A 27,904-nucleotide genomic window follows, 5' to 3' on the forward strand; every position below is an offset into this window, starting at 1 on the left:
TTGAAGCCTTGTTGTCTGATGTGCTCGTACACGATTTCACATCACTCGGTCCGGCTCCTACAACGAAACGGCTGCCGCGCTCGGGAAAGAACGAGCTATTCCTCCCCCCGTTCGCCTTTCTATGACGTAAACAAAACTACGCCTGCGCACAGAAACTTCTGTGCGCCCCTTGAGGGGGTTGTAGGCGTGGCTCTGCGCGCGGCTCTGGTAGCGCCTTGTCCAATTGGGAGGGGTGGAGAGAAAGAGAAGGTTGCGCGCGCGAGCGCTCGTTCCGGCTTTGGGCGGTTGCGTGACTAGCTCGAAAGGTGTCGGCGACTACGGCGGCGCGCGCACCCGCCCTCCATTAAACTGCTTAACGCTGCCGTTGCTGGCTCGCGTTCGGCGCCGCGCCTGTCTCTCTGCCTCTCCCCTCCCCTTTTCCTCTGCGCGCTCCCGTCCCGGCCCCTTCGTGTGTGAGTGTGCACAAGTGGGGGAGGGGAGCGAATGAGGCGGCTCTGCCTTCCGCCGGTTTCCTCCGTGGCCATCCCCTGCATGGTCCCTGCTCCACCCCGTTAGCCGCTGCCGGCCGGGATTAGGCTCTGGGGGCGTTGGGGGAAGAAGGGGGGCCGCGGCGGAGGGAGGTGAGGACCTGGCGGTGGCGGCAGCAGCAGCAGCAGGAACCGGAGGAGACACGAGGGTGGAGGCGGCAGAGGCCCGCGGAAGAAAGGGAGGAACAAGGAGCGGCAGCCGCTGGCTGGAGGGCTTCCCGCCGTGGCCACGAGACTCTCCCGGGCGGATTTGGGCTGCGGTGTGCGAAGCGACTGGGATTTAACGTGGTGGTGACTGGCGGCGGCGGTGGCGGCGGCGCGTAGTGCGGGAAGCGCGGAGGGGATCGTGCCCGCGCCCCCCTCCCGCCTCGGCCGCCTGTGTGGCTAATTCCCCCTTATCTGGATCATGGCCGACGACGACGTGCTCTTCGAGGATGTGTATGAGCTCTGCGAGGTGATCGGCAAGTAAGTTGGGGGAGGCAGATGGAGGGGAGGGGGGAGGAGAGGAGGGGAGGCGGTGGCCAGAGCAGCAGCCAGCTGCAAAGCCTCCTCCCCAACGGGAGGGGGGAAGAGATGCTCGGCTCCCACCTGAGCTGCTGCCGCCGCCGCCGCCTCTGTGTCTGTCTGAGGAAGGGAGGAGCAGGACCCGCTCCATGGTGCTGGGGCTGAACGGCAGGATAAGTGAATTTGCGGTGGCGTCCACGCGCTTTCACACCATAGGAGGAGTGACCTGATAGGGTCTCTCCCCCCCCCCCCTCATCATGATCTGGCCCTGTTTAGTTGGATGGTTGCCGCTGCCCTGGTTACCTCCTTACCGGGACGCTGGCGCGGATCTATGTGACCACTTGCCTACCACGAAGGCAGACAAGGAAGGGACGGGGGAGGTGTTTTCCTCCACATCTCTGCTGCTCGGTGATGTCTGTATGTTTGAGCGCCAGGTGCCTTCCAGTGCTCTGCTGCATAATAACCAGCTCGTTAACGGCAATGTAAGTGACACTCAGGTAATGCCTGGATTCTCTGTACATCTTTCTCCTCCCACATGGATCAGTGAGGAAGATTTTGGCCTTGTATGGCTTATTATGCAACAGCTTTAAATCAATGTCCATCACTTATATTAAACTCAAGTTTTCACAACTGCTAACAGGCCACTTTGGGGGGGGGGGGCTGTGGGTTGATCTGTTAAATTGTTTGAAAATGGCATCTCTGAAGTTTAAGGCTTGTGTAGTGTTATAATATAAAGAAATAAAATTATCACAGTTAAAAGGAGTGAAAACAGCTTATTTCTAACTGAAGATGGCCTGTTGTTGACACAGACTTTTCCAGCATACATTCTTTTCTCTTTCTTGTTACTGTTGGTCATGAAACAATAACAAAATGGGAATGGGGCATTCCAGAGGGATTAACAGAAAATTGAAGGTACTAAATCATTTGTCAGGATTTGTCAGTTGCTTACCAAGTTTTATAGGAATGAGATACCTTTGCCATTGTTTTAGTCTACCTTGTGTAAAAGGAGCATGGTAGCATACTTTTGACATTTTCACTTAATACAGATAATTCTTGAAATAGAAATGTGAAATATTTGGGCACATATGGTTGTGTGTGTTACAAGAGCCTTCAAACTCTGTTAGTTTAACTTGACTTAGCTCTTTGTAGGTATGCATATTTCTTCACATGTGGTCTGAGCCTTAACAGCACCAATGTTAACGCTGTGTCAGTTTCCGTGCTCTGAAACTTTATGTATGTGTGCTTGTGCATGCATATGGTAATTATATTCCACATTATTAAGCAACATTGGGAGGGCAGTATAGAAATGTAATAAATATAATTTCTGTCTTCAGTCTTTAAATTTAAACCGACGGTTTAAATTGACTATCTTTGTTTATCTTGCTAAACTGCTTTATGCCAATAAAGGTATTGTGTGTGTGTGTATAATTGTATTTACTATATAATTTTTGCAATAAATATATACAATTACTCCTCTCTTCCCCAAAATTGTCTTTCTCTTGTTAGCCTGTTGCTCTTTATAATATGAAAACAAATATTTTTTTTAACTAGTGCATATTTGGTGCTAAGATCATGAACCAAGAAGGCTAAGCTCAGTGAAGTTGCTAGGTGGCCTTAGGACAAGCCAGTTTCTCTTACACCTATTTTATGATAGGAATACTGACCTCTCTCAAAGGGTTGTCATCATTGCTGAGATAATGCTCGTGAAATGATTTAAGTGCTTCAGGAGATAATGCAAATGTGCCAGTGTTGCTAGCACAGATCAGATGTTATTAGTGATGTGATGAGTGACAACTCCTTGTTTCCCTTCCTGATGCTTATACCACAACAAATACTCTGTTATTTTCTATTTTAATATACTTAGGATGAACATTCCCTGCTGTACAGCTCCCACATGAAACAACTCCTGTGATTTGTCATAGAAATGGCAAATGGCTGGGGTTAGGAAATTGCATTCTGGGGCACACAGCTAGCAAAACTCCTAAGACAGATGTAGAATACTGTTGCGGTTGGCTAGGTTGGGGAAGATTATGGGAACCTGATGACTACTTAGATATGACATTACATACAAAAATTAGTTAGTTTTTAAAGGTGCTTAATAGAAAAAAATGCAAGTAGTGTTTTATTCTGCTCTATAGGGACTAAATCTGTTTCTTCTTTAAGGGTTTTGACAAATGGGTGCAAAATAAGATGGTTAATGTTTTTTTTGAAAATTTCTTAAAATTTTGTAGCTATAAGCTACAAAATGCTTATAGCTATAAGCATAGTAGATTACTTGTACTGAGAGTTTTTGGTTGATTATTGCAGTGTTCCATAATCAGTGTTTTGGTCTCTGTTGATGCCTACTGTTGAGCTTTTCTTCTTTGTTGAGTTAGGCCTGTGGAAGTAGGCCAGAACCAGAGGGCTCTGAGTGCTGTATATATATTTTGCTACATGTTTACTGAGCTTACAGAAATGTGCTTACTTTGATATGCTTGAAATAATTTGGTCTCCAACTTTAGTGTGTTTCATATGATTTACAGTTTAATTTTTCTTTACAATTTAAGGCTGATTTGCTCTTCAGTGTGGAAAGAACACTATTTTAAGGACATCTGTCTTATGAGGATGATATAGGGCTCAAGGAAGATTTTCATTTACTTTAACTTGATCAACTCAAACGTTTCTTCAAAGGGCGATCTGGAAAATGTGCATATTAATTTTGTGTATAAAGTCCCCTTTTCCTTCAAAGGAGCAGAAAGCCTTATCTATGCAATTTAAATTACAAGGGTTGTTACATTTTACAGGCTTATACTTAAGCACTAGAGTTAACTGTGCAGTTTGCTAAACAATTGCTCACCTTGTAAGGATCCACCTCTTGTCTCTTCTGAAACAAAAAATGAAAATTTTCTAGTTTATTGCATCATCCCCAGTCATGTGTTTTGTTTGTTTTAAAAACTGCTGCAAAGCATGTTACAGTTGCTTGGGACAATTCTGTATAGCTGGACTTTCAGGCTAATACATGACAATTTTGGACCATATTGCAGTGATCTCCAGTGTGATGTCTGAGGTACCATGATGCCCATGGATGTTTTTGGGTACTCAGCTTTTTCTCAAAAATTACACGCAGAATACTAAGTGTCACATGTGGGATAGTGAGAAAACAGAGTTGCCAACTGAGCTTATCCCAGGCAAACTCATGGGAACCCTTTGCTTTTGGTTTAGTCAAAGACATTTACTTTCTTATGTTTCTGGGCTTGGGAAACTCTCCCTGCAGCTTTTGGATATTTTTGGAAACTGAAAGTAAGCAGTGTCTTTTCTTCAAAGGAAACAAGTGATCCTGGCTTTTGTCCACTTCCTTGATGCAGGAGGTGCTTGAAGAACCCTTCTAGGAGAACCCATTCAGAATTATCTTCTTATAACTCAAGAGGAAGCTTGGTTTGGAACCACCCAATATTGTATGAATATTGTATGATTGGATCTGCCATATGACACCTGTTTTGTTGATACCCACTACTCGCAGAGTTCTGAAAACACCCAACAAGTTTGGGGTATCCTTGATGTACTATTTATTTTGAGTGTAGCCAATACTTTGCTGTGTTTTGGTCAAATATAAAGTATCTATGTATCTGATAACCACAGATGGAAGTCATATGTTGCTATCTAAATTTGTGGATTGGGGCCAAACCAACAGTAAACACATTTTATTGCAAACTTCAGTAACCCGCTGAGTAAGCCAATGGGAAGTTGAGGACTCCTGGAAAGGTGTCAGCAACTTTAAGATATATGATGATTTCAGTGAAAGTGGTATCAGAGAGAGTATAACCTTTCTCCTAGTGTTTCTAATTTTTAATCATTTAATGTGCTAATACTTATTCTTTGCTTCAGTCCATAGATTTCTAATGGGTTCCACAACCCTAATCCTTTAACATTGTTTATTTAATGTCCTGTCCTATGAATTACATTGACTTACTCTGTGTTATCTGTTTTAAATCCCAGTGAGAAAAGTGAATCATAATACAAATAAATAAATCATCAAGATTAGAAAGGCCCCTTTGGCTTTAGTAAAAAAAAAAAGAGTTGGGTGTAGGAGAGAGAGAGAGAAATGATAAATATTTTTGTGATACATAGGTTGATTTTTTATAAGCTTTAAAATAAAGTATGAGATATATTTAAGCAAATGATGACAAAGTAGCTGTGCAGTGCAATACTAGGCAGAGTTAGTCCAGTCTTGGCTATTTATTCCATTGGTATAAAGCAGCCTTTCTCTACTTTTTAACTGTTGAGAACCCCCTGAAATATTCTTCAGGCTTCAAGAAACCCCAAAAGTAGGGCAGTCATACAGAATATCATTGGAAGCATAGCTGTGTACACTCCTACCCTAGGGACCTCCCCTTCCCACCCCTTACAGACCCATCATAGACCATTTTGGAAGGCAAGTCATCATCAGGACCATATATGGTCATAATGATTAACAAATTTCAAGAATATATTAAAAAATAATTAACTTCCACCCTTTTGGGAAACCCAAAATTCTGGTTGAGAAAACAGGATTGCATTGTTGACTTGCTTTATTTTTAAAGTGAGTAGGTAGATAATGTGATTTTTATCTTTCATACTCGTGGTACCACAGAATTGATGGGACCGTAATTCACTGTGTACTTTAAATCCTGTGCATTTGGGACTTCCATTTATTTATTTGTTTCTAGAAGATTCAGATGAGTAGCTAGTTGATTCCCGTGGCACATTTAAGACCAGCAAAGTTTAATTCTGCGTATAAGCTTTCTTATGCATACACACTTCATCAGATACATTGAAAAAGTTTCCCTCAAACCTAATATATAAGTAGAGGGATGGTGTGGGAGTGCTAGTTACCTGAAAGGACTAGTTAGAGTCAAGATGCATAAATAACTGTGTGATAAGCATAGTTGAGATTGGATTAAGCAGTTGGTGAACCTGTGAATGGCAGGAAATTAGCATACAAATACAACAGTGGGAAGAGATGAAATCAGCTTATTATATTCTGTTTTTTAAATGGTATGTGAAAGGCTACTGAAAGTTCAATATAAATTGTTTCATTTAATGTGGAGGAGAAAAGGTGAAGTGGAATCAGATGTAGAACCTATGAGATGAACAGATAATAAACATGAGGTAACCTTGTATTCACACAAACACTAGATAATTTGTTGCCCCCAAGTGAATGGCTATTCATCAAGGTCTCTAACTTTACAGTTTCTGCTCAAACACTCAGACATACGGTAGGTTTCTTGAGTTTTACCTACACATACAGATCAAAACTCAGAAACAAACAGCCGAGTTCCTAAAATCTTACTTTATACACAGACCAGATATTGCTCCTCTTTTCTAGAAGCTATTTCCCTTCTTAACTGGGCAGGAATCACTTCTCTTTGCTGAAATCTATTTCTCTTTTTTGGCTTGAGGAAGGATATTTCTTGTTCCACTCACTTTGTTAGTTTCCTTTCCAGTCCACAGTTCATGCTTAACTCTTTCCTTCAACTATGTCCTCAACTTTCATTCCTTAACTGATTCTCAACAGAATTCCATTGGAGCATCCTGCCACTCAGGTTCTCACAGTCTATTAGGCATTAACCCTTGACAGTCTGTCACTTGTTGGTACAATAATAAGCACCCCTTGAAATGTCTAAGCAATGTCTTAGCCTACCTTATTATATGTGTAGGAAATCTGAGGTGGGTATGAGTTAGAGATATCTCTTCATCATTATGATGTTTAAGGAGAACCCTCTTTTACAAAGGCATAATGGTTACATACCATCCCACAAGCATTTGTGCGTAAATTCCATTGACTTGACTTAAGTATCTGTTGCTGTGGGCTAAGTTTCTGTAGTGTTAATAATGAGAATAGTTAGTACCTTTTATTGCTGGTTATCAAAATCCTTAAGCCTAATCATAATTTTTTTCTCATTCCTTATAATACAGTCATTTCTGAATACTTTCTGGTAATACTACCTGTAATGAATGCAAAACTGCTTATTACTGGGGATACCTAGATTTTATTCTAGCAGGAATTTATTTGTCTCATTAGATGATTGACAAAAAGAGTATTCAATGATGGCTAATTTTGTCTGACCTGTCAGTAGTATATTCGTATTCCAAAGTTAACAGCTTTATTTTATAAGAAGAAAAAGAAGAAGATATATATGGAGAAAATATTGATATTGTTTTTTATAACTTTGGGTGAATCCTACACTAAGAGGAGTGGACATTCCCACATCAGTCCTTTGTGATATCGATAAAAAAGACATTGTGTGAAGCTATGGAGCTCTTTTAGACAAAAAGCCATGTAGTGTGTGGGTGAAGTTGCATCATGGAAGCGAACTTGGCTTTTCCACCCCCCTTCTGGTTGTGGAAAGGGGAGGGGTAGCCCAATTTCCTTTCCTCATTGCAGCCTCCAGTCCTGGTGTATTTTCCCCCACAGGGATTATAGAGGGGTACTATGGGACTGGGAAAGCTGGGAGAAAAGCAGGGTATAAATATGATAGTTGACTTGTCAGATCTAACAATAGTTTATTTCTGGTTGATAGTGTTTGATCAATTACCAGCTTTGTAAAGTATGAAAAAATGATATATATTTTTATTCAGAATGCTCGTGTAAGGTGCAATACTGTCTGGATCCCCTTGGCTCCAAGGACACATCCCTAGTCCCCCAACACACACATACCTCTTTGCTGGTATTAGGTCTATTGCAAATTCAAAGCATACTATATTGCCTACACTTATTTTTTGGCGGTAGTGCAGCAAGCCCTAGTACATAGCAGCAAAACAGGATACTATAAAGCAGGAGTGGCCAAACTATGGCTCTCCAGATATCCATGGACTACCTTTCCCATGAGTCCCTGCCAGAACTGAGAATTGTAGTCTATGGACTTCTGGAAAGCCATAGTTTGGCGACCCCTGCTATAAAGCAACCTGAAAAAAGACTCAGCAGGAGTTAATAGTATAGTTTGATATGAAGAAACAAGGTATACCTACGAAGAAGCCTGGCTACTGGGAACCACTAAGACAACAACTGGCTACTTATGCACAACTGTACTTTATTACATGGAACCAAAACTGAATATGCAAAATTATCAGGTCCTAATGATTTGGGGGCTAGAGATGTAACATTCTCCCCCAGAGGCGGAAGACATCTTGGGTGTTTTCAGTCAGTTCAGGGAGGCAGGCTCACTTTTTTCCTTTCCCCGCCTTCTGAGTGGGCGTGCCTCTCTCTCTCCAGTTCTTTCCTGCCTCTTAACCAGGGAGAGCACGTTTTTCATAGCTCTGCTAGCAGGCCTAAATTCTTCTACTATTTTCTACCTATTCTAACTCTATTCTTGACTCTTTCTGAAATTTCTTTTGCCCTCTTCCTTGTACTTCAGGGGTTGGTAATTTTAGCCCTTAAGGGGCTGTTGGAGACCGCGGTTTTTTACCGCTCACTCCTGGGACCTCCCCTGAATATTTTCTGCGTGCTGTGGAAGACCCAGAGAGAGAAAAGGCTGCTTCTCGGGAAGAGGAGTTTCTCTCTGAGGAGGACATTGCGGCACATGTGCTGGAGGGCAATGTGCAGCTCCCTGGGCCGGCGGGCGCATTGGAGAAGACCGCCCCGCGTCTGGTCGGAGCGGGGGAGGAAAAGCGCGCTTCAAAACGCTCCAGGAAGACTGCCGCGGCGTTAGCAGAGCATGTTCCCCCCAATGCGGCTAGCGATGGCAGTAGCCATTTTACAGCCGGCAGCGAGGGAACCCAGCAACCTCCTGAAATGGATGCTTCGATGGCTGGGAAGGAATCTACCTCGCAAGGGACAGTAAGGCCCGCTGGGCATGATTTCTTGTCTTCTGAGTTGTTGGAGGCTATTAATAAATCCATTTCTAGCCGACTCCGCCCTATCTGGAAGGCCTTGGCTAATAATAGTAAGGGGAGGTCTGATTCATCTCCTTACCCTCCCCCCCCCATTCCAGGGACTATGATTCGGACAGGTCCCATCCTAGAAGGTCCTGGCCCACCAAGGCAGCAAGGAAGCGCAGCTACCCTCATAGTGAGATGGTGTCTCAGCATTCTTCTAATTCTGATTCCAGTGGTAATTCCAAACAGGATACTGCCTTTCTTACTGATGAGGAACTGGAGGTTGATATTGAATTACCAGAACCTTCAAAACGCTTTTTTAAAATGGAAGATTATTCTTCTTTATTGGACAAGATACTAGCTGCGCTGGATTTAAAACCTAACCCTCTGGTGGACCCAGAGGAGGGCCCCAGTAGGCCTAAGAGACCTTTAGGGAATTCTGAGTTCTTTCCCCCAGAGGATTACTCCCTCAGAATTTTCCCCTTCCCTGACTACTTTGAGAGATAGATAAAAAAACAGTGGGTTAAGCCCATGGTCAATAAACGGTTCCTACCCTATGCCAAGAAATTATATGCACTTCCTGACTATGCCGAAAGTTTTTTACAGGTTCCTGTCGTGGATGCGGCCGTAGTGGCTCTGCAAGCGCCTGGATTACTATCAGAAGATGGAGAAGGAATGGTTAAGGATCCTATGGACAAAAAAGCTGATTTTGCCTTATGCAAGGCACATGAGCGGCAGCAATGGCACTGAGGGCCTCTTCGGTTTCTTCTATTGTTATGCGAGCAACCATTGTGTGGGCAAGGAAGATGGTTCAGCTTTTAGGAGATAAGGATAAACGCCTCCTTGAGGGTGCCAATAGATACTGCAGGGCGTATCCTTTGCAGCTGATGCCACCTTAGATGCTGCTATTTTTAATGCCCGTACTATAGCTTCAGCTTCTGCTGCCCATAGGGTGCTTTGGCTTAGAGCCTGGCAGGCAGATGTTCGGTCAAAGGCTATAGTTACAGAGTCACTGGATAAGGTCTTAACTGACTCAAAGGCGAAAAGAAGGGGAATGCCTAGGTTTATTAGGAAAAGCTATCACAGGCCTTAATCTAACTATTCCTTTTGTGGCAGTGGATCCTTTCCGAGGAACCGACAGGATAGGAGACAGGCCTGGTTCCAGTCCAGACAGCAACCCCAGAGAGGTGGCTTCGGACAGAGGTTCTACAAGAATCAGCGATTTGAGAAGTCTGAGAGAGAGCCCAAGCAGTCTAAGGACTGACTATGCGGGTGTTCTGGTGGGGGGCAGGTTACAACTCTTCGCACACACCTGGTCACAGTATGTCCAAGACAAGTGGGCGATAGAAGTAGTTTCAAAAGGCTACTGAATAGAGTTCCGGCATCCTCCACCAGAATTGTTTCTAAAGTCCCCACTAAGCACCCGTCCAGACAAAAGAGTGCGGACTTTAAAGGCCATTGCTCACTTGCTGAAGATAAGAGCCATAGAGGAAGTCCCGCTGTCAGACCGTCGAAAGGGTCTCGATTCGATTTCCTTCACTGTGCCCAAAAGAAACGACGATTGGAGGGCGATACTTGATCTGAAACGCCTCAATCGAGCTGTAAACGTAAGAAAATTCAGAATGGAGACTCTTCTTTCAATCAAGGAAGCTATTCAACAGGGGGAGTATCTCACTTCATTAGATCTCCAAGAGGCTTATCTTCACGTGCCTATAAATCCCTCACACAAGCAATTTCTCAGATTTTACATAGGGGGGTCACCATTACCAATTTTGGGCCCTACCATTCGGCCTAGCATCGGCTCCCCGAGTTTTCTCCAAGGTATTAGTGAACCCCATAGTATTCCTGAGAACGCTCAAGGTACATATCCATCCGTACCTGGACGACCTGCTAATAAGGTCGCCATCGCGGGAAGCAGCCATATTGAACACCACCTTGGCAGTGGAGACTCTGCAGAAGTTCGGCTTCCTTGTCAACTTTCAGAAGAGCTCCCTGGCCCTGTCACAGAAAATGGAACATCTCGGGGTCATTATAGACACGCAGCAGGGGGCACTGTTTACTACAGAGAAGAGGATTCAAAAGATAAAGAACCTAGCCATTCAGGTCATCAACGACGTTTCCTCCCATCTAATGTCCCTGGCGAGTCTGATGGGACTGTTCATTTCTTGCCTGGATACAGTCCAGTGGGCCAGACTTCATGCGAGAGAACTTCAGATGTTCTTAAGACCGCATCACATGAGCATTGTCTATAAGAGACAAGTCATGCTACAGGTTCCGGTGAAGGTGAAAGACAGCCTCCTTTGGTGGACCTGCAAGGAGAATCTCTTTAAGGGAAAGCAATTTATCTTGCCACAGGAGACGGAGATTTTTACAGACGCGAGCTTACGAGGTTGGGGAGCCACTTCAGGGAGCCACCCGGTGCAAGGTGTATGGTCCTCAGGCGAGGCCCTATTGGCGATCAATGTGATAGAGATGAGAGCAGTTTATCTGGCGTTGTCGAAGCTGAAAGGAACTCTGTTGAACAAGCCAGTACTGGTGAGAACGGACAACATAGCCACGAGGGCGTACATAAATCACCAAGGGGGCTCTCGTTCGATCAAGATGCACACGGAGGCCTTGAGGGTTCTTCGTTTTGCAGAGCGACATCTCTTGTCCTTGAGGGCGGAACATGTCAGAGGAGTGGAGAACTGTCAAGCGGACTGGCTGAGCAGGTCCACTCTTTCAGAAGCGGAATAGTCTCTAAAGAAATCGATTTTTCGCAGCATCATGCAAAGGTCCCGATAGTGGATCTTTTCGCGTTGCATCTGAATCACCAAGTTCCTTGTTTCTTCTCTCGCTACCTGCATCCGCAATCGGAGGTGACAGATGCTCTAACATCTCCTTGGCTGGAGGGCCTTCTGTTCACCTTTCCACCAGTACCGGTCATCCCGTGTCTTCTAAGAAGGATAAGGGCACACAGTGCGGACGTGATCCTGGTGGCACCGTTCTGGCCAAGAAGGCCGTGGTTTTCCACCATTCTACAGTTGGCAGTCACAGACCCCTTTCATCTTCCTCTAGTACCAGATCTGCTACAACAGGGTCCTGTCTGGCATCCGGATCCCGGCTGGTTCCACTTAGCCGCTTGGAGGCTGAGAGGGAACATTTCGTGAATTAGGGATACACCCTCAAAGTAACCAACACTATGCTGGCTGCAAGAAAGACTTCAACTAACCGTATTTACGGGTATACCTGGAGGGTCTTCAAGGGTTGGTGCAGAAGAAAAAAGGTTCCATTGCACTTACCTTCGGTAGGGAACATTCTGGCCTTTTTGCAGGACGGCATTGATCAAGGTTTGAAAGCGGCCACATTGAGGAGGCAAGTGGCAGCGATTGCTACGGTCATCCCCAAGGTTGATGGAAGAAGGTTGTTGCAGCACCCCCATATAACCCAGTTTCTGAAAGGAGCTACCCTGTTGGGAGCTCCAGTAAGACACAGATTTCCGACATGGAAGCTTAATCTGGTACTCAATGCTCTGACAAAGAAGCCTTTTGAACCGATTGCGGATATAAGTCTAAAGTTCCTTCGGATGAAGGTTCTGTTCCTGGTGGCAGTCACCTCAGCCAGAAGGATCAGAGAGCTGGGAGCTCTATCTTCCAATCCGAAGCTGTGCACCTTTCATAAGGAGAAAGTTACTCTCAGACTGGATCCAGTTTTTATTCCCAAAATCAATTCTACCTTTCACAGGCTCCAGGAGATTCAATTGCCTACATTCTTTCCAGACCCGAAGCATCGGTTGGAGAAGCTTTATCATACCTTAGATGTGAGAAGGGCTTTGAAAGCCTTCTTGATCAGAATGGCAGAATTCAGAAAGACGGAACTGATCTTCATTTCCATCACTGCCCCAAACAAGGGTAATAGGATGTCCAAGTCTTCGATCAGTAAGTGCCTGAAGGATTGCATCGTGGAGGCTTATAGAGCTGCAGGTGTCCAGGTTCCAGAGGACATCGTGGCACATTCGGTGCGCAGTGCTGCGACTACGGCTGCTTCTTTGAACCATATTCCTGTGGAAGAAATTTGTAAAGCCGCCACTTGGTCGTCGCTGTCTACTTTTACAAGGCATTACAAGATCGACAGATTTAGTTCAGCTGACGCAGTGTTTGGTACAGCTGTGTTCCAGGAGGTTATATCTTCGTGAGCAACTTCCCACCCTGAGGGACACTGCTCGGGGAGGTCCCAAGATGTCTTCCGCCTCTGGGGGAGAAAGACCAGTGGCCTTACCTGTGAGGGGTCCTTCTCCCCAGAGGTAAAGGAAGACATCTTCATCCCCCCCTAGAAGTTGCAAGTTATATGTGGTTGTCTTGTGTTGGCCTGTTAGCATGTTTTTGCTGTTCTGTTCCTTTCTCTGTTATACCTTCCGTGTTTTAGGGTTTATATTTGGTTGGGCGAATTCCTGATAGCGATGGAAGTCTCGAGCTGGAGAGAGAGAGGCACGCCCACTCAGAAGGCGGGGAAAGGAAAAAAGTGAGCCTGCCTCCCTGAACTGAGGATTGAAACACCCAAGATGTCTTCTTTTACCTCTGGGGAGAAGGACCCCTCACAGGTAAGGCCACTGGTCCTTTCTTGAAAATCTGAAGCTTTGATGGGGAACATTTTTTCCAGACCACTCCCTGGAAAAATAAAATAAGGGAGGGGGAATTTCAATTATATGTAATAGTTTTGTATCAAACCTAAACGTTTAGGGCTTGAGCAACTTTAAATGTGTCATTTATAACTTGGTTAGCATTTAATACTGTATTATTCTAAATTCCAAAAACATGCTGAAGTGTATCTTCTTCCTCTATAAGAGAGTTCAAGTATACTTAATATTTGATAGGAAGGAGCATCCTGTACTACCCTAAGAACATTTATCTTCAATCTAACCAGTCTGAGAGCATGAAATACAAAAACTGAATGTAAGAGCATTCTGTGTAGTAAAGAAAAGGTAAACATAATAAGGTAAATTTCATAACACTTCATTCTTTAATGATGTATTATTTAAACACGCAGTATGAACAATATATGGAGACATTGATTGGTTCAAGGTTAGCCAAGGAGTGAGACAAGGGTGTATCTTATCACCCTTTCTTTTTAACCTCTATGCAGAGGTAATTACATGGAATCTTAATCTGGAAGAATCTATGATCGGAGTCAAAATTGGAGGTTGTAAGATCAATAATCTCCGCTATGCAGATGATGCAACACTCCTTGCTGAATCAGAGCATGATCTGAAGACCTTGATAAAGAGACTAAAAGAATAAAATGAAAAGATGGGACTATACCTAAATATCAAAAAGGCCAAGATCATGACAACTACTGGCAGTTGCACCAAAGTCACGATTCACAACAAGAACATTGATGTATTGATCATTTCATCTTTCTTGGCTCTATGATCAATCCAAGTGGTGAATGCAGCCATGAAATCAAACGACGAATAACACTGGGCCAGAATGCAGTGTTAGGCATGAACCGAATATGGAAGAGTAAGGATATCAACTTTAATACAAAGTGGCGGCTAGTCAACGCTGCTGTCTTTCCCGTAACAACCTATGGATGTGAAAGCTGGACTCTGAAGAAGGAAGACAGGAGGAGAATAGATGCTTTCGAATTATGGTGTTGGAGATGAATGCTGCGAATACCATGGACAGCCAAAGTTACCAACAAGATAGTTTTAGAGAGGAGCAAACCAACTGTGTCATTAGAAGACAAGATATTACGGCTAAAGCTCACTTACTTGGGACACATCATGTGATCAAACTCGCTAGAAAAATCATTAATGCTCCGCATGGTCAGGAGCAAAAGGAAACATGGTCATCAAAGGATCTGCTGGCTCAACACGATCAAAGCCGATACAGGGATGATCATGAACCAAATAGAAGAAGCAGTCAGACAGTGAGGCATTGCAAAGACTTTCCTATAGAATTGCCGAGGGTTGGACACGACTGAACGGTTGATATCATCATTATAGAATATTAACTGTAGCCTTTGTAAAAATTTAGAACTTTCAAGATTTTTTATGCTGTATTTTTTGAATGATTGAAATGTTTTGTAAAATAAGTTTTTTCTCACTCAAAAAAGAATATATTTCATAGGAGCTTGTGTTTGCTATACTCCCCAAAAGTCTAAATTTTTATTTGGGGACAATTTAAACCAAAGTTACCAACAAGATAGTTTTAGAGAGGATCAAACCAAATATGTCTTTAGAAGTCAAGATATTATGGCTAAAGCTCACTTATGTGATCAGACTTGTTAGAAAAATCATTAATGCTCAACATGGTCAGCGGCAAAAAGAAACGTGGTTGCCAAAAGATCCACTGGGATGACCATGAACCAACTAAAAGAAGCAGTCATTAACAGAGACGAATGGAAAAAACTTTCCTATAGAATCACCAAGGGTCAGACATGACTGAATGGATAACATCATCATCATTAAGTATTTTTAAGCCATACGTTTTAAGTATGAAATCCTTGTCTTAAGAGGTATTTAAAGTAAGGAAAAGAGAATATTTCATATGAGGTTTTTTTTCCAGTGCTATCCCAAATTTCTCAATTTTTCTTTTGGAAAACTGAAAACTGAAAAGTCCCCCCTCTGGGGGGGGGGAGGGCTTCACATATGACAGATTCCCTTCCACTCTGGTAAATGGCACAGTGTGCTTCGGAAAAGGCTTGAAGTGATTCAACATCACATTCACCTTATACAATAAGCAACATCTGACACTAGTTAGTCTATATGCCTCAGTCCTAAAAACACACTGAAATTCCAACTGTGTTGACTTGTATTTAGGATTAGGATCAGTGTTACAAAAACAAATAGGCTAAGACAAACTTTAACACAGTAAAGTTATTTTCACTGGGGTGAGAAATAGAACTACTGAAAAATAGAGTTAAGCCTCAATAGGCATCAGTTTCTCTACTTTAAAGTCTTATTAAAAAGTGAATAATTGAATATACATCTTAGGTCAGGGGTTGCCAATCCTTTCTTTAACAACAGCTACTTCTGAGTTATTAAAATATAAAAATACTCCAGATTACTCACCCCTCAAAACTTCTAGGAAGTTATGAAAAAAGGAAGGAAGACTTTTGGAAACAAATACACAGCAGATAAATCAGCTTCATTAAACCAAGTGGCTTTTGTTTCATTTACACTAGGGTTCCCAAAGTGGGCAATGCACACCTGGGGGTGGTAGAAAATTCCAGGAGGGCAGTAGGGGCAGAGGTGAGGAATTTTGGGGCAGCAGTTTGATTCTTCCTGCGGTGGCTGTGTTTTCCTAGCAAGAGACATTCCAAGGTGGCTTACTATTGTTTGCCTCTGGGTAGTAGTGACCCTCTCTCCTTCTTTCTCTCTCACTCCATCTGTCTTTTTCTCCAACAAGGACCCAAAGTGGCGATTGCAAATGGCTTTTACAAAGAATTTATTCTGTGATTATTAAGTTTATTTAATCTCGCTTTTCCTTTCCATCAAACAGGAATATTACTGCAGCCAAAGGGAGATGAGACTTGACAGTTGCAGCATGTTCTTTGTAAAATAGTGTGAGAAGAGCTAAATGTGACATCCTGGTTCTTGGTGACCAGAAGCATGTTATGAGTGTTGCTGCATCTGTACTGAGTATGTATATATAGCATCGCAAATTAATCCTTTTTTGGGATGGACTCAAAATTTGCTGGCAGGGACTCATGGGAATTGTAGTCCATTAACATCTGGAGGACCACAGGTTGACTACCCCTGAGCTAGAGAACAAACCAGCGATTTGTTGGAGCTAGTGCAAGTCCGTGGCCCTTGGCGCGCGAAACAGCCTCAGGTATGCTTTTCAGCCACCACTCCCCCCACTCCTCAGATGGCGTCACGAAGGGATGGTTTTTTTGTCGGACGGAGAGACTCCCTCTATGTTCCTGGACTGCGAGGAACCAATGGTCCCGGCCAGCACGTTCCCATTAAGGGCTGCATCGGCCACGGTGGGGGGCATCGAGAGACAGGCTGCCGGCGGTAATGGCGTTGACAGCTTGATGAACACGCCGTGACAACGCGAGCAGCCATTTTGTGATCTCGGCACCGCCAGCCCGTCTTCTCAATCGCAGGCAAGCAGCTCTGCTAACATGCAGCCTTCTGCTCCGTAGGGATACATGAGTGGTATGGAGCCCCTTACCTTTCCGACCAAATGGGCAGAATTTATCCCACTACTAAGGGCTCCCCCCACTCATCACGGTGGTTTTGGATGGGCCTTCGTGGGCTGTGCCTCGTGAAACACCCACACCAACCCCGGCACTGATACATCCTCCGCATACACCCACTCATTAGCAGCATTGGGAAAACCTTTCCAAGAGACGAGATACTCTAGCCTCCTTCTGCACTCACAAGAGTCCAGAATTGCAGCAAGTTCATAATGGGTCAGGGGCTGGCACCAGCTTTAGCAGGCTGATGTGGAAAACTGGGTGCACCTTGAGGAAGGAGGGGGGAGATCCACCTTTTGTGTAGAACCAGTTTGGTATAGTGGTTAGGAGTGCGGACTTCGAATCTGGCATGCCTGGTTCGATTCTGCACTCCCCCACATGCAGCCAGCTGGGTGACCTTGGGCTCGCCATGACACTGATAAAACTGTTCTGACTGAGCAGGAATATCACAGCTCTCTCAGCCTCACCCATCTCACAGGGTGTCTGTTGTGGGGAAAGGGAAGGCGACTGTAAGCCTCTTTGAGCCTACTTCGAGTAGAGAAAAGTGGCATATAAGAACCAACTCTTCTTCTTGTTCTTCTTTTCAGCCACCTCATTTACCATAGTCAGGATCTTAACCGGATCCACATAACGATAGTTCAGTTTCTTGCAAGGGCACCGGTTCTTCAGGTGCTTGGTAGAGATGAACACAGAGTCCCCCGCTTTGAAGCTCAGGCCAGGGGAGCATTTCAGGTCGGCCCATTTCTTGTAGTCCTGTTTGGCCCTTTCCAGGGAATCCAGTACTGCCCTGGGTCTGATCTAAGAGCGATGTCACAGTCAAACTGTCACGAACCCCAGCAGGTAGATGCAGTTGCGGTCCCCTACTCGATATCCAGGTCCAGTGACGCAGAGGAGTAGACCCCCCCCCCTTCAATAGGAGTGCCAGAAGCGACCCTTTCCAGAGAGTTTTTGAACTCAACAGGGTGTGAGACTGTTGGAGACAGCAAAGCTCCTGCTTTTATATTTCAAGGGGAGTGCCGGGTCCCCCCGCCCGGAGAGGGGAAAGGAAGGTGGTGATCAGAGTGACGGGGGGGGGGGAGGCAGTGATAAGAGCAGTAATGTTTTTGACACCTCTACAAGGGCAAATGGAGCCTGCCCTGAGAAGGAGAAAACAGGAAAATGGGGGGGGGGGGAGAGGAGACAGGCACCTGACTACTACTACTACTACTACTACTACTAGTAGTAGTAGTAGTAGTAGTAGTATGAGCCCTACTGCAGGGGGTGACATTGAAATGCATAATTTGATCACAGGATAGGTGATTAACTTTCTGTGTGCATTCAATGTAAAAAAAACTAGGGGAAAGCCACGGAGAATAGGCACAGGAGCTAACAGGAAGGGAGTTGTGTGGGGGAGTGAGAGAGTTTTGGGGAAGGTTAGCAAGGTGCGAGCTTGCTGCAAATGAGGGTCGCTTGCTGTGGAGTCGAAGAGGGCGCGGAAAGCAAGCATCAGGCTTGGAACGGCGGCAGATGGCAGGGCCAGGCATCCTGCGTGGTGCGCTGGAAGTCTGGGGTTGGCCAGGCATAGGGGGGGAGGTGCAGGGAGGCGCCGGCGCGCCAGTCCCCACACACATGCAGGCGCTACCACCAGGAGACAGTGCTGGCTAGTGCCAGCTGGAACGGGGGTGTAGGTGACCGAATCACAGAACCCTGTCCAGCTTATTATTGGACGGGATGTGGTGCCGTGGAGCGTGACACAGGTGATAACAGTTGGGGGGGGGGCGCAAGTGAATCTGGGCTGCAGACACTGGGTGGAGCAGGCTGTCGGATGCATGGCATTGTGTTCCTCAGGTGGGCCCAGGGGGCTCGTCCTACTGGTCTGATGTGGCGTGGGCACAGGCTGTCTCTGAAAGACTGCGCCGCAGCTTCCTTGGGCTGGCTCCATTGATTGGCGGACGGCGGCTTCTTCTCAGGGCTGGAGCATGTGCTCGGTGGGAATGTGGGTGCAGTGGCGGCATGGTAGTGTTGGTGGCCTCACTTCCTCTGGAAGCATCGTTTCCCAGGCAGGCGCCACCATCTTCTTGGCGGTGGAATAGCTCGCGTGCCCTGGTGGCCAGTGGTGGCTGTGTAGAGCAGTGGCTATATGGGAATCTGGATGCAGCAGCGGTGTGGCGCAGCTGGTGGGGGTGGTTGGTACTCGTGGGGGTCGCTGCTGCCTTCTGATGTCCTGGTGTGTCCTGGTGGCCGGTGGCAGCGATGTAGACAGCAGCAGAGGGACTGAAGGTAGGCTCAGGTGCGTCCAGGGTGCATGCGGCTAGGGAGGGAGGCCTGCTTTGGGGCAAGGTCAATCATTGCAGACAGCTTTGTCCGGCTTTGCTGGTCGCACCCTGATTTGCCCTATTCCACCTTGGACACCCCAAACTCACTCTACCCTGAGGCCGGTTTCACAAATATTAAGAGGAACCATGGATAAGGATAGAGGACATGACATAGGGAAGCTTTCTTCAGAGACAGCACTGTATGACATATAATGCGTAGTTCTACCATGTCGTTTGGTTGCTTTTCTCCACTTGATTTTCTGGCTAGCTCTTAGAACTGTGTTATGTTTGGGTTTTCCTTCTTGCTTCTCTGCTTCTCCCCTAAGTGTTAGAGAATTGCTGATTTTGTTTTGAACATACCATTTTATTCTGCTAGTAATTGATTTCCTCTGCCTCTATCCAAGCAAAGCATATGTTAGGTTCCAAACCTGCCTTATGCTTACTGTATCAGTGTCTTGTAGGAGGACTGATAACATGGATGCTGTTAATTAACACTATATTTAGTGCCACAGGCTTTCTGGGTGTTGAACACCTACGTTGATTTTTTGAATATTAATGTTTTTATTTAATCTGGACTGTGAATTGCCTAATTTAACTACTTTGGGAAAGTTTATATGGATCAACCCCAAAAATAGGGATAAAGTTACTTTTCATTTTGCTGAATTTCTTATAGTCCATATTGCCAAGTACTCCTTAGCACTGAACCTCTTTATACTAAGTACAAATAAATAGTTGGCTACCTAATGTTCTGTCCTAATAAACCAGATAGGCTTTCTCTGAATTTCTGGAAAACTACTTTACTTTTGTTCCTACATCAGTTTAGCTGCTTGTGTCATGAAATCCACCTTTCTTTAGCCTTCCATTAATGTTACTTTCAGGTTTTTATTCCTTGCATACTTCAGCTTCTCCCACAATTTCAGATATGTATTTTAACCTGCAGCTTGAACAAGGCAAGCCTTATTTTTTAAAAATAATCTTATTGGGAAATATAGCAGTGATACATAGTGTCATACAATGTTTGGTTACATTATTGGCTGTATATGGAAAATACTGCTTGTCTTATATCCCTTTAATGCATATGACTTTTTCAGGATTTTCTCTCTAACCATGAACATCGGAATTGTTTTAAAAAGAATGAGTCAAGATTATTTTGTTTATACATCATTCAGAAATTGGAGTTAGAATGTAGATAAAAAATCCAGGGGCAGTTGGTTTTTTTCCTGGGCTTCCAGAAAAACATGAAATGTAAATATATTGTAAATGTAAATATATAAATTAAAAAATCAAGGGCAAAAATGCACTCTTCCCAATCATACAAGAAAGAAAACTGTGGGACTGAGATTTTGTGAGACTATTGTGAGATCTTGGTAGCCATTATGAGGATTGGTAGAGGAACTACTGAGGATTCCAAGCCTCCATTAGAGCCAGGAGGAAATGGAAGTAGTTTCAATTACTGCCAGGGGTATGCAAAGAGGAAAAGGCCATGTATGTGTCCAATTCGATCAGTGGAGTCTGGAGCTGTTGCACTCCAGCCTTCATTTTTGGTAAGGCTGACCCTGGGAAAGGCCCTCAGCAGAGGGGGTGTTCTCACTGTACCAGGTCTCTCTTACCAGTTACCTCTCCTTGTATACTTCAGAGGAGGACTGGCCCTTCCTCATTGCTCCCCAAGGGATCACGTTTTAAAAGACTTCCTTGTAATGAGACACCTCCGGGCTCTAGGATTGCATCTAAGAAAGTGACAAGTTCCTGGCCCAATGGCTAGTTGGCTTGGGGATCTACATTTATTTTTGCCATCTCTCCTGTGCTGTTTTAAAGGCCTTCACCTCCTACTCCTGTGGGCTTAAGGAAGCCACCAACTCTTGCTTCATCTTCTGCCCTTACAAGGGGGCTCTCCCTCAAAAAAAAATGAAGACATATGGGGAGGCTAGGCCCCAGCTGTCCCAGCCTTGGTTGAACTTTCAATGCCACCATCTCCTGTGACTATTGCCAAATCCCTGGGACTAGTAACTGTCTCTTCTCCTGTATCTTGCCTCAATAGGGAGCTCAACAGGGTCCATTTGCTGCAGCACTGCTCATGTTGCAGGTCTTTTCAGCTGCATTTCCCTGGAGGCTGCTACTATAAGCCTGATGCTGCTTGCTTGCCCCTTATAGATCCTGCCAGCCCACTCCAGGCTTGCATGGCCAGGCTCTGATAGACCTTGTGGCAGGACCCAGCAGTTGCCTCTACTTCCTCCTAGTTGCGGGGTCAGGAGTGCTTGCCTTAGGCAGTATTTATGAAAGTGTTGACTCTTGCATGCATAGTACTAGAACAGGAATGCAGTGATAGTCTTTCTAGTTAATTATCAAATTGTTTTCTAGTAAATTGGAGAACAGAATTATTTTTGTTATGAAATTGAATGATTTGGCTTTGTTTTGGATTTGTTTTGCAAGGCATACATGAAGACTGAAATTAAGACACTAACTATATAGATCAATATTCTGGAGTGTTTGTTTTAGCTACTGTATGAAGTGCTTGTACTTATTACTGCATTAAGTTATAATGCTGTTTTTTTTACCCAGGGCTATAGATATAGATCTCTTCACATAACACTTTACATGTCATCTATGCTCCCTCTTCCCACTACTTCCCTTTATACAGATTTTTGGGGGAGTTAGTGGGGTTGAAGACCGCCATGGCTTGTTTTTTTTTTTAGGAGTCTGTTTTTACTGTATGTATATGTGTGTCCGCATTTGTTTTAATGGGGTTTTACTGGGTTTTTATATGGACGGTTTGTGACCCGCCATGAGCTGGCTCGGGAGTGGCGGGTAATAAGTTTAAATAATAAATAAATAAATAACCGTTTTCAGCTGTGGCCCTACCTTTTATTAGGATTATTCCTCTCAGTTTACTCTATGAACTCATATGATTTAGAACCAAGAAATAAGAACTGAGTAGGGTCACGGTATAAAACAAAATATAAACTATTTAAAGGACTCTACATACATGTAAAGAAAATTAATGACACCTTCATATTTATTTATTATTTGTTATGGATTTATTATATTTCTATACCACTCTCCTTTACGGCTCAGGGCTGTTTATAAATAATGTTTCTAGCTTGCAAAGTTATAGCTTGCAGCACATAGTACATAGAACAGAGAACACAAGAACAGTTTGAATTTGTAACACTTGGAGCATATATCAACAATTTAGCTGATAAAAATTCTGAACGTAACCACAGTTTAATAGTTCATAACGTGCAGTGGTCAGGCATTGCCCTATGATGTCTCTGTTGAGCATAGCTAGCAATTGGGAGGGGGCTTCTGGGTTGGTGGTGTCCTGCTGCCCTCAACCAAAGGCTTGGTAGAAGAGCTCCATTTTGCAGGACCTGCTAAAACAATTTTAGTTCCTGCAGGTCCTGATATCGTTTGAGAGCTCATTCCACCAAGTGGGAGCCAGGTTGGAGAAGGTTACATAAAGCAAGTTGTAGAAATCTATTCTAGAGGTGACCATTGCATAGGTCACTGTGGCTAGGTGTTCTGGGGCCAGGGAGGGCACTAGTAGCTTAGCTTGGGCACGGGTGGAAAAACGCCAATTGTGCTACCCTTGTGACCTGTTCCTCCATGAGAAGGAGGCATCAGACTTCACGCCCAGGTTCCTGGCTGAGCGTGCAACTGATAGTTGTGTGCCATCAAGGTCTGGCAGCTGCACTTCCTCACTGGGACCCTTTCTGTCAAACCATAGGACCTCCACCTTTGAACGACTGAGTTTCAGACTTTAGAATTTCATCTTTAGCACTATCTTCTGGTTTAATTGAATTCCAATACCTAATAAATCTCTGTCAACAATATTTTAATGAATATTTTCCCGATGTCTGTTTAATTGCTGTTATCTTGTTCATTATAACAAAACCAGGCTTTAGGTATCCAAACTATTGGCCTTGGAAGAGTCATTTATACAGTATTGTGCCAAAATTGTTACCAACAAGTTCTTAACCTATTCTTTATTTCCTGTTTTTAGCTGTCAAAGGAGAAGTCACAGAAAAAGATTTAGTCACATTGTAGTTTTTCCTTTAACTGTTTCCACAACATGGTGCCTAAAGATGGGGCTTTTTCCAACAAGGTTTTTGATTGGCTACTGGAGATTTGATCAGCTGTGCAGATTTTTCAAAATGTTGTTTTGGCAGCAGTTGCCACTACAGTGCAAGGATCTTAACTGTGAGACTGAACGTAACTTGCAGAAGCCATTTTGTGACTGTGCCCACCAAAAGGTTCTTACAGGCTCAAAAAAGTTGAAGACCCCTGCTTTATAATATCTGCTGTTCTACCTTTAGCATAACTAATCTTTTCCCCATTTATTTATTTGATTTGTATACTGCCCTCTCGGCAAGCTTGACTCAAGGTAGTGAACAACAACAAGTAATAACATCATAAAACCATTTAAAACCACATTCTGTAACTAGCAGCAGCATCAAGTTTATATATATTTCTAGCATCCAATGATGTTTCGTGGTGGTGGCATTTTATAATAGGGGTACCCATTGATGTTAGTGGATCACTGGCCCCAACCAAATGCTTGGCAGAAGAGCCCCATTTTGCAGACCCTGTAAAACTGCCAGCTTCATCAGAACCTGGATCTCCTCTGGGAGCGCACTCCACCAAGTAAAGGCCAGGACTAAAAGCGTCCTGGCTCTAGTTGTGGCCAGATATACTTCCTTGGGGCCAGGGAGTACCAACCAGTTGGTTTTCACAGGGCAAAGTGCTCTTCAGGAGATACAGGCAGAGTTGCAGTCCTTTAGATATGCTGGGCCCAGATTGTGAATGGCAAAGGCCAATAGCTTAAACTTGATCCAGAATTCAACTAGGAGCCAGTGCAGTTGCTTCTTATACTACTTAATGTTGACAAGAAACTTCTGGGTGATGTGGCCACAGGATTTTGATGATGCGTTGCCAGTATTTCCATTTTTCATATAGTCTAGGTGGTTGAAATTCAGCCAGGGGCTGTAATTTGTTTGTTTATTTATTTATCATTGCATTTCTATCCCACCACTCCCACAAGGGCTCGTGGCAGCTTAATGAACTTAATGAGGACCCATGAGTTCAGCTAATAGAGAAGTATTCACAATGGAGATTTGTTTACTCTGTTGTTTATCTGGCCAGAATAGTGTTTCCCATTAGAATTCTGCGTGAAGCTCTGTGTATGCCGGGGCTTCTAAATTCGGCTCTACTCCTGATTGCTCAGGTGGCATCTGTAGCCAGGAATGCTTTTCATTGGCTTAGGTTGATATGCCATCTATTGGTATGCCCTCTTCTCTGAGAATCTTGTGCTGCTGTCCATGCCTTGGTAATTTCCAGATTTAGAGTATTGTAGTTTGTTTTCTACCTCTGAACAATGTTGATCAGGAAACCAACAGAAAGATTGTTAGCTGATATACACCACTGAGCATTTAATCTGGGGCTGCCTTTGCATTACGGAACTTCCGTGCATGCTCAGATCTTAATCAGAGGCCTTGTTTCATATGACATTGCATTTAGAACTTAAGTTGATGACTTGTAGGGAACCATACTTCTTAAAGTGGAAGCCTCCAAGTTCTGGAATTTACTCCCCAAGGAAATTTCTGTCCCTATTTTTATCTTCAATCTGATACAGATTAAATTTGTCATACTGTTGAGGGAAAAAACAATTTGGTTGCTGTTATGTTCTTGGTATTAGGTTGTATGCTGCTATTTTACCTTTGTTTATTTAATGTGTTTTATGTCATATAAAATAGTTACACATTGTTTACATTAAAGCTGTTCTGAAAACATAAACATCTTTTGGAGTCCAGGGCAGTGAATTTCTCAGCTATTTGTTCTCTGAAAGCAGTAGATCCTTATCTTAACACCGGGAGGCTCTAATCAGATGTTTTAACAGTTCCTTCTGGTGGCCTAAACCAGGGGCTTGGCAGAAGAACTCTGTCTAGCAGGCCCTGTTGCAGTTTGTGAGTCTATTAGGGTGCTGATCTTCCCGGTGAGCTCATTCTACCAAATGGGAGGCCAGGCGAACCTCTCTGGGTCCAGGGACCACCAGCTGGTTTGCATTTGCTGATCAAAAGGCTCTCTGAGAGATGTATTAAGATATTCCTAGTCAGGCTCCGCTGTCTGGTTAGTGACAGAAAAGTCCCAAAGGATTATTTGTGCAGAAGCCCACCATCCTCCTAAAGCTGCTTTGTTTGTTTGGATAGTTTAGTAAATTCTGAGCTACATGTGGCTTATGACTCGCTCTCTCCGACTTACTCTGTTCTCCATTAATTACTAACAATTAGTTTAAGGCAAGTTACAATGGAACAACCTTGATAGGTTAACGTTTGAAGACTCAACAACCAGCATTTTAAATGTTTCATGAATTGTGCCAGCTTTATAAAATAAAATCCAGGATGCAGTATTTCTGCAGTTTATAAGATTGTACATTTAACCAAGTATCTTTGAAAATGTATACAATGTATTGTTGTTGTTATTAGGTGCGAAGTTGTGTCCGACCCATTGCGACCCCATGGACAATGACCCTCCAGGCCTTCCTGTCCTCTACCATTCCCCAGAGTCCATTTAAGTTTGCACCGACTGCTTCAGTGACTCCATCCAGCCACCTCATTCTCTGTCGTCCCCATCTTCTTTTGCCCTCAATCGCTCCCAGCATTAGGCTCTTCTCCAGGGAGTCCTTCCTTCTCATGAGATGGCCAAAGTATTTGAGTTTCAATGTATTATAGAATTATTGTTATGACGATGATTAATAAGAAATGCTGGAAATTTTATTTATTTATATTTTTATACTGCCCTTCCCTAAGGCTCTGGGCAGTTTACATAAAACATTTTTGAACATTCACATAGAACACTATCAAAATCAATATATCAGTATTACAATAACAACGCATCAACTGGAACAATTAGAACGGCACTTCAACAATAACTTGACAATCCCTCAGTAGGTTCGGTCCCTCCGTCTGGGGGCACCTGTAGGTGTTATGGCTCAGTCGGCCCCACCAAACGCCTGGTGGAAGAGCTCCTTTTTGTAGCCCTGCGGAATTGTGGAAGTTCCGGCAGGGCCCTGATCTCTTTGGGGAGCTCATTCCACCAGGTGGGTGCCAGGACTGAAAAGTCCCTGGCCCTTGTTGAGGTCCGACGTGCCTCTTTAGGGCCAGGGATCTGTAGCCAGTTGGAGGTGGCGGAGCGTAGAGCTCTTCTGGGGGTATAGGCAGGAAGGTGGTCTCTCAGATACACTGGGCCCAGACCACGTATGGCCTTAAAGGTGATTACCAAAACCTTAAGCTTAATCCAGAATTCAACTGGGAGCCAACAGAGTTCTTGGAGTACCGGCCGGATATGAGGTCTCCATGATGTCTTAGTGAGAATCCTGGCTGCGGCATTCTGCACCAGTTGTGGTTTCCAGATCAAGGATAAGGGTAGGCCTGCATAGAGCGAGTTGCAGAAGTCCAGTCTGGAGGTGACCATCACATGGATCACTGTGGCTAGGTGCTCTGGTTCCAGGTAGGGCGCTAGTAGTTTGGCTTGGCGGAGGTGGTAAAATGCCAGCCGTGCTACCTTCGTGACCTGTGCTTCCATTGTAAGGGAAGCATCCAGGATCACACACAAGTTCCTGGCGGAGTGAGTCGCTAGGAGCTGCACACCATCCAGGGTGGCAGGCGTGCTTCCTCCCATGGTCCCTTCCTACCCAAATGCAGGACCTCCGTCTTTGCAGGATTGAGCTTCAGACGACTCTGCTTGATCCATTTTGTCACTGCTTCCAGGCATCTGCCTAAAGATTCTGGGGAGGAGTCAGGGCAGTCATCCATCAGGAGGAAGAGCTGGGTGTCATCTGCGTATCTTAATACATTTGGAATAATATTTTGTCTTAACCAGCATTTCACTTCATTCCAGAATACAAAACATTTTGTGAAACCTCCCCCCCACACACACACATACACACAGAAACGCAAAAAATGTGTGTGGGGAATCTGTAAGCAGTAAATGGCTTGAGGATTTTGAATGACGACTTATTTTCTTCAAGTTTTGTCCATATGGTATTTAATGTTTAGAATGATGTTGCTGCTTTCTATCTTGTACATATCTATTTACGATTGATTTTTCTTTTTTTCATTTCCTGCCATCCAGTATATGACCTTGATTTGCCTAAATTTCTGTTATGTTCCGCATGCTGAAATGTTGTTGTGATTGTTTTTTGTCTTTGTAAGTTGTAAGAGTGAGATACTTGATTATTATATTAGTAAATTGATCATATTGATTTGCCATGTGTAATGGACAGCATTTAAAAGGCAAGTCTCAAAGTGCTGAAGTATCAGAGAACCCAGAAGTGGAGAGGGAAACCTTTACACAGCTGGAGAGCTTGAGTGACAGGCTTCACCTACAGTGGGGCTGAAGTCATCTAGATTGGTGAAGTCGTCCCTCTGCTTGCCTAGGTAGGGCAATTGTAATGCAAATTTCTTGCAGCCACTTAGCTGGTGACCAGAACCTGACCTTCCAGTTTTAGATTGCCCTACTGCCTAGGAAGGAGATCCCAAGCTCTGCTCCTGATCAATAGAATTCATT

General features: G+C 44.2%; 1 protein-coding gene across 15 annotated transcripts in view; it reads left to right on the plus strand.

The window, feature by feature from the left end:
• Nucleotides 1–232: 232 nt before the first annotated feature.
• Nucleotides 233–27,904, plus strand: part of CASK (calcium/calmodulin dependent serine protein kinase) — a 210,761-nt gene continuing 183,089 nt past the window's right edge. For 3 of the 15 annotated variants that reach the window (XM_077342875.1, XM_077342881.1, XM_077342886.1), the window contains exon 1: nt 1,179–1,513. In XM_077342875.1, the coding sequence (XP_077198990.1) occupies nt 1,443–1,513 (71 nt within the window). In that variant the 5' untranslated portion in view covers nt 1,179–1,442. Of the gene's footprint in view, nt 993–1,173; nt 1,514–27,904 lie in introns of those variants that run through there. The other 12 variants (XM_077342876.1, XM_077342884.1, XM_077342880.1 and 9 more) reach the window with 9 other exon arrangements.

The sequence above is a fragment of the Paroedura picta genome, chromosome 6, assembly GCF_049243985.1.
Source record: "Paroedura picta isolate Pp20150507F chromosome 6, Ppicta_v3.0, whole genome shotgun sequence".
Taxonomy (NCBI): domain Eukaryota; kingdom Metazoa; phylum Chordata; class Lepidosauria; order Squamata; family Gekkonidae; genus Paroedura; species Paroedura picta.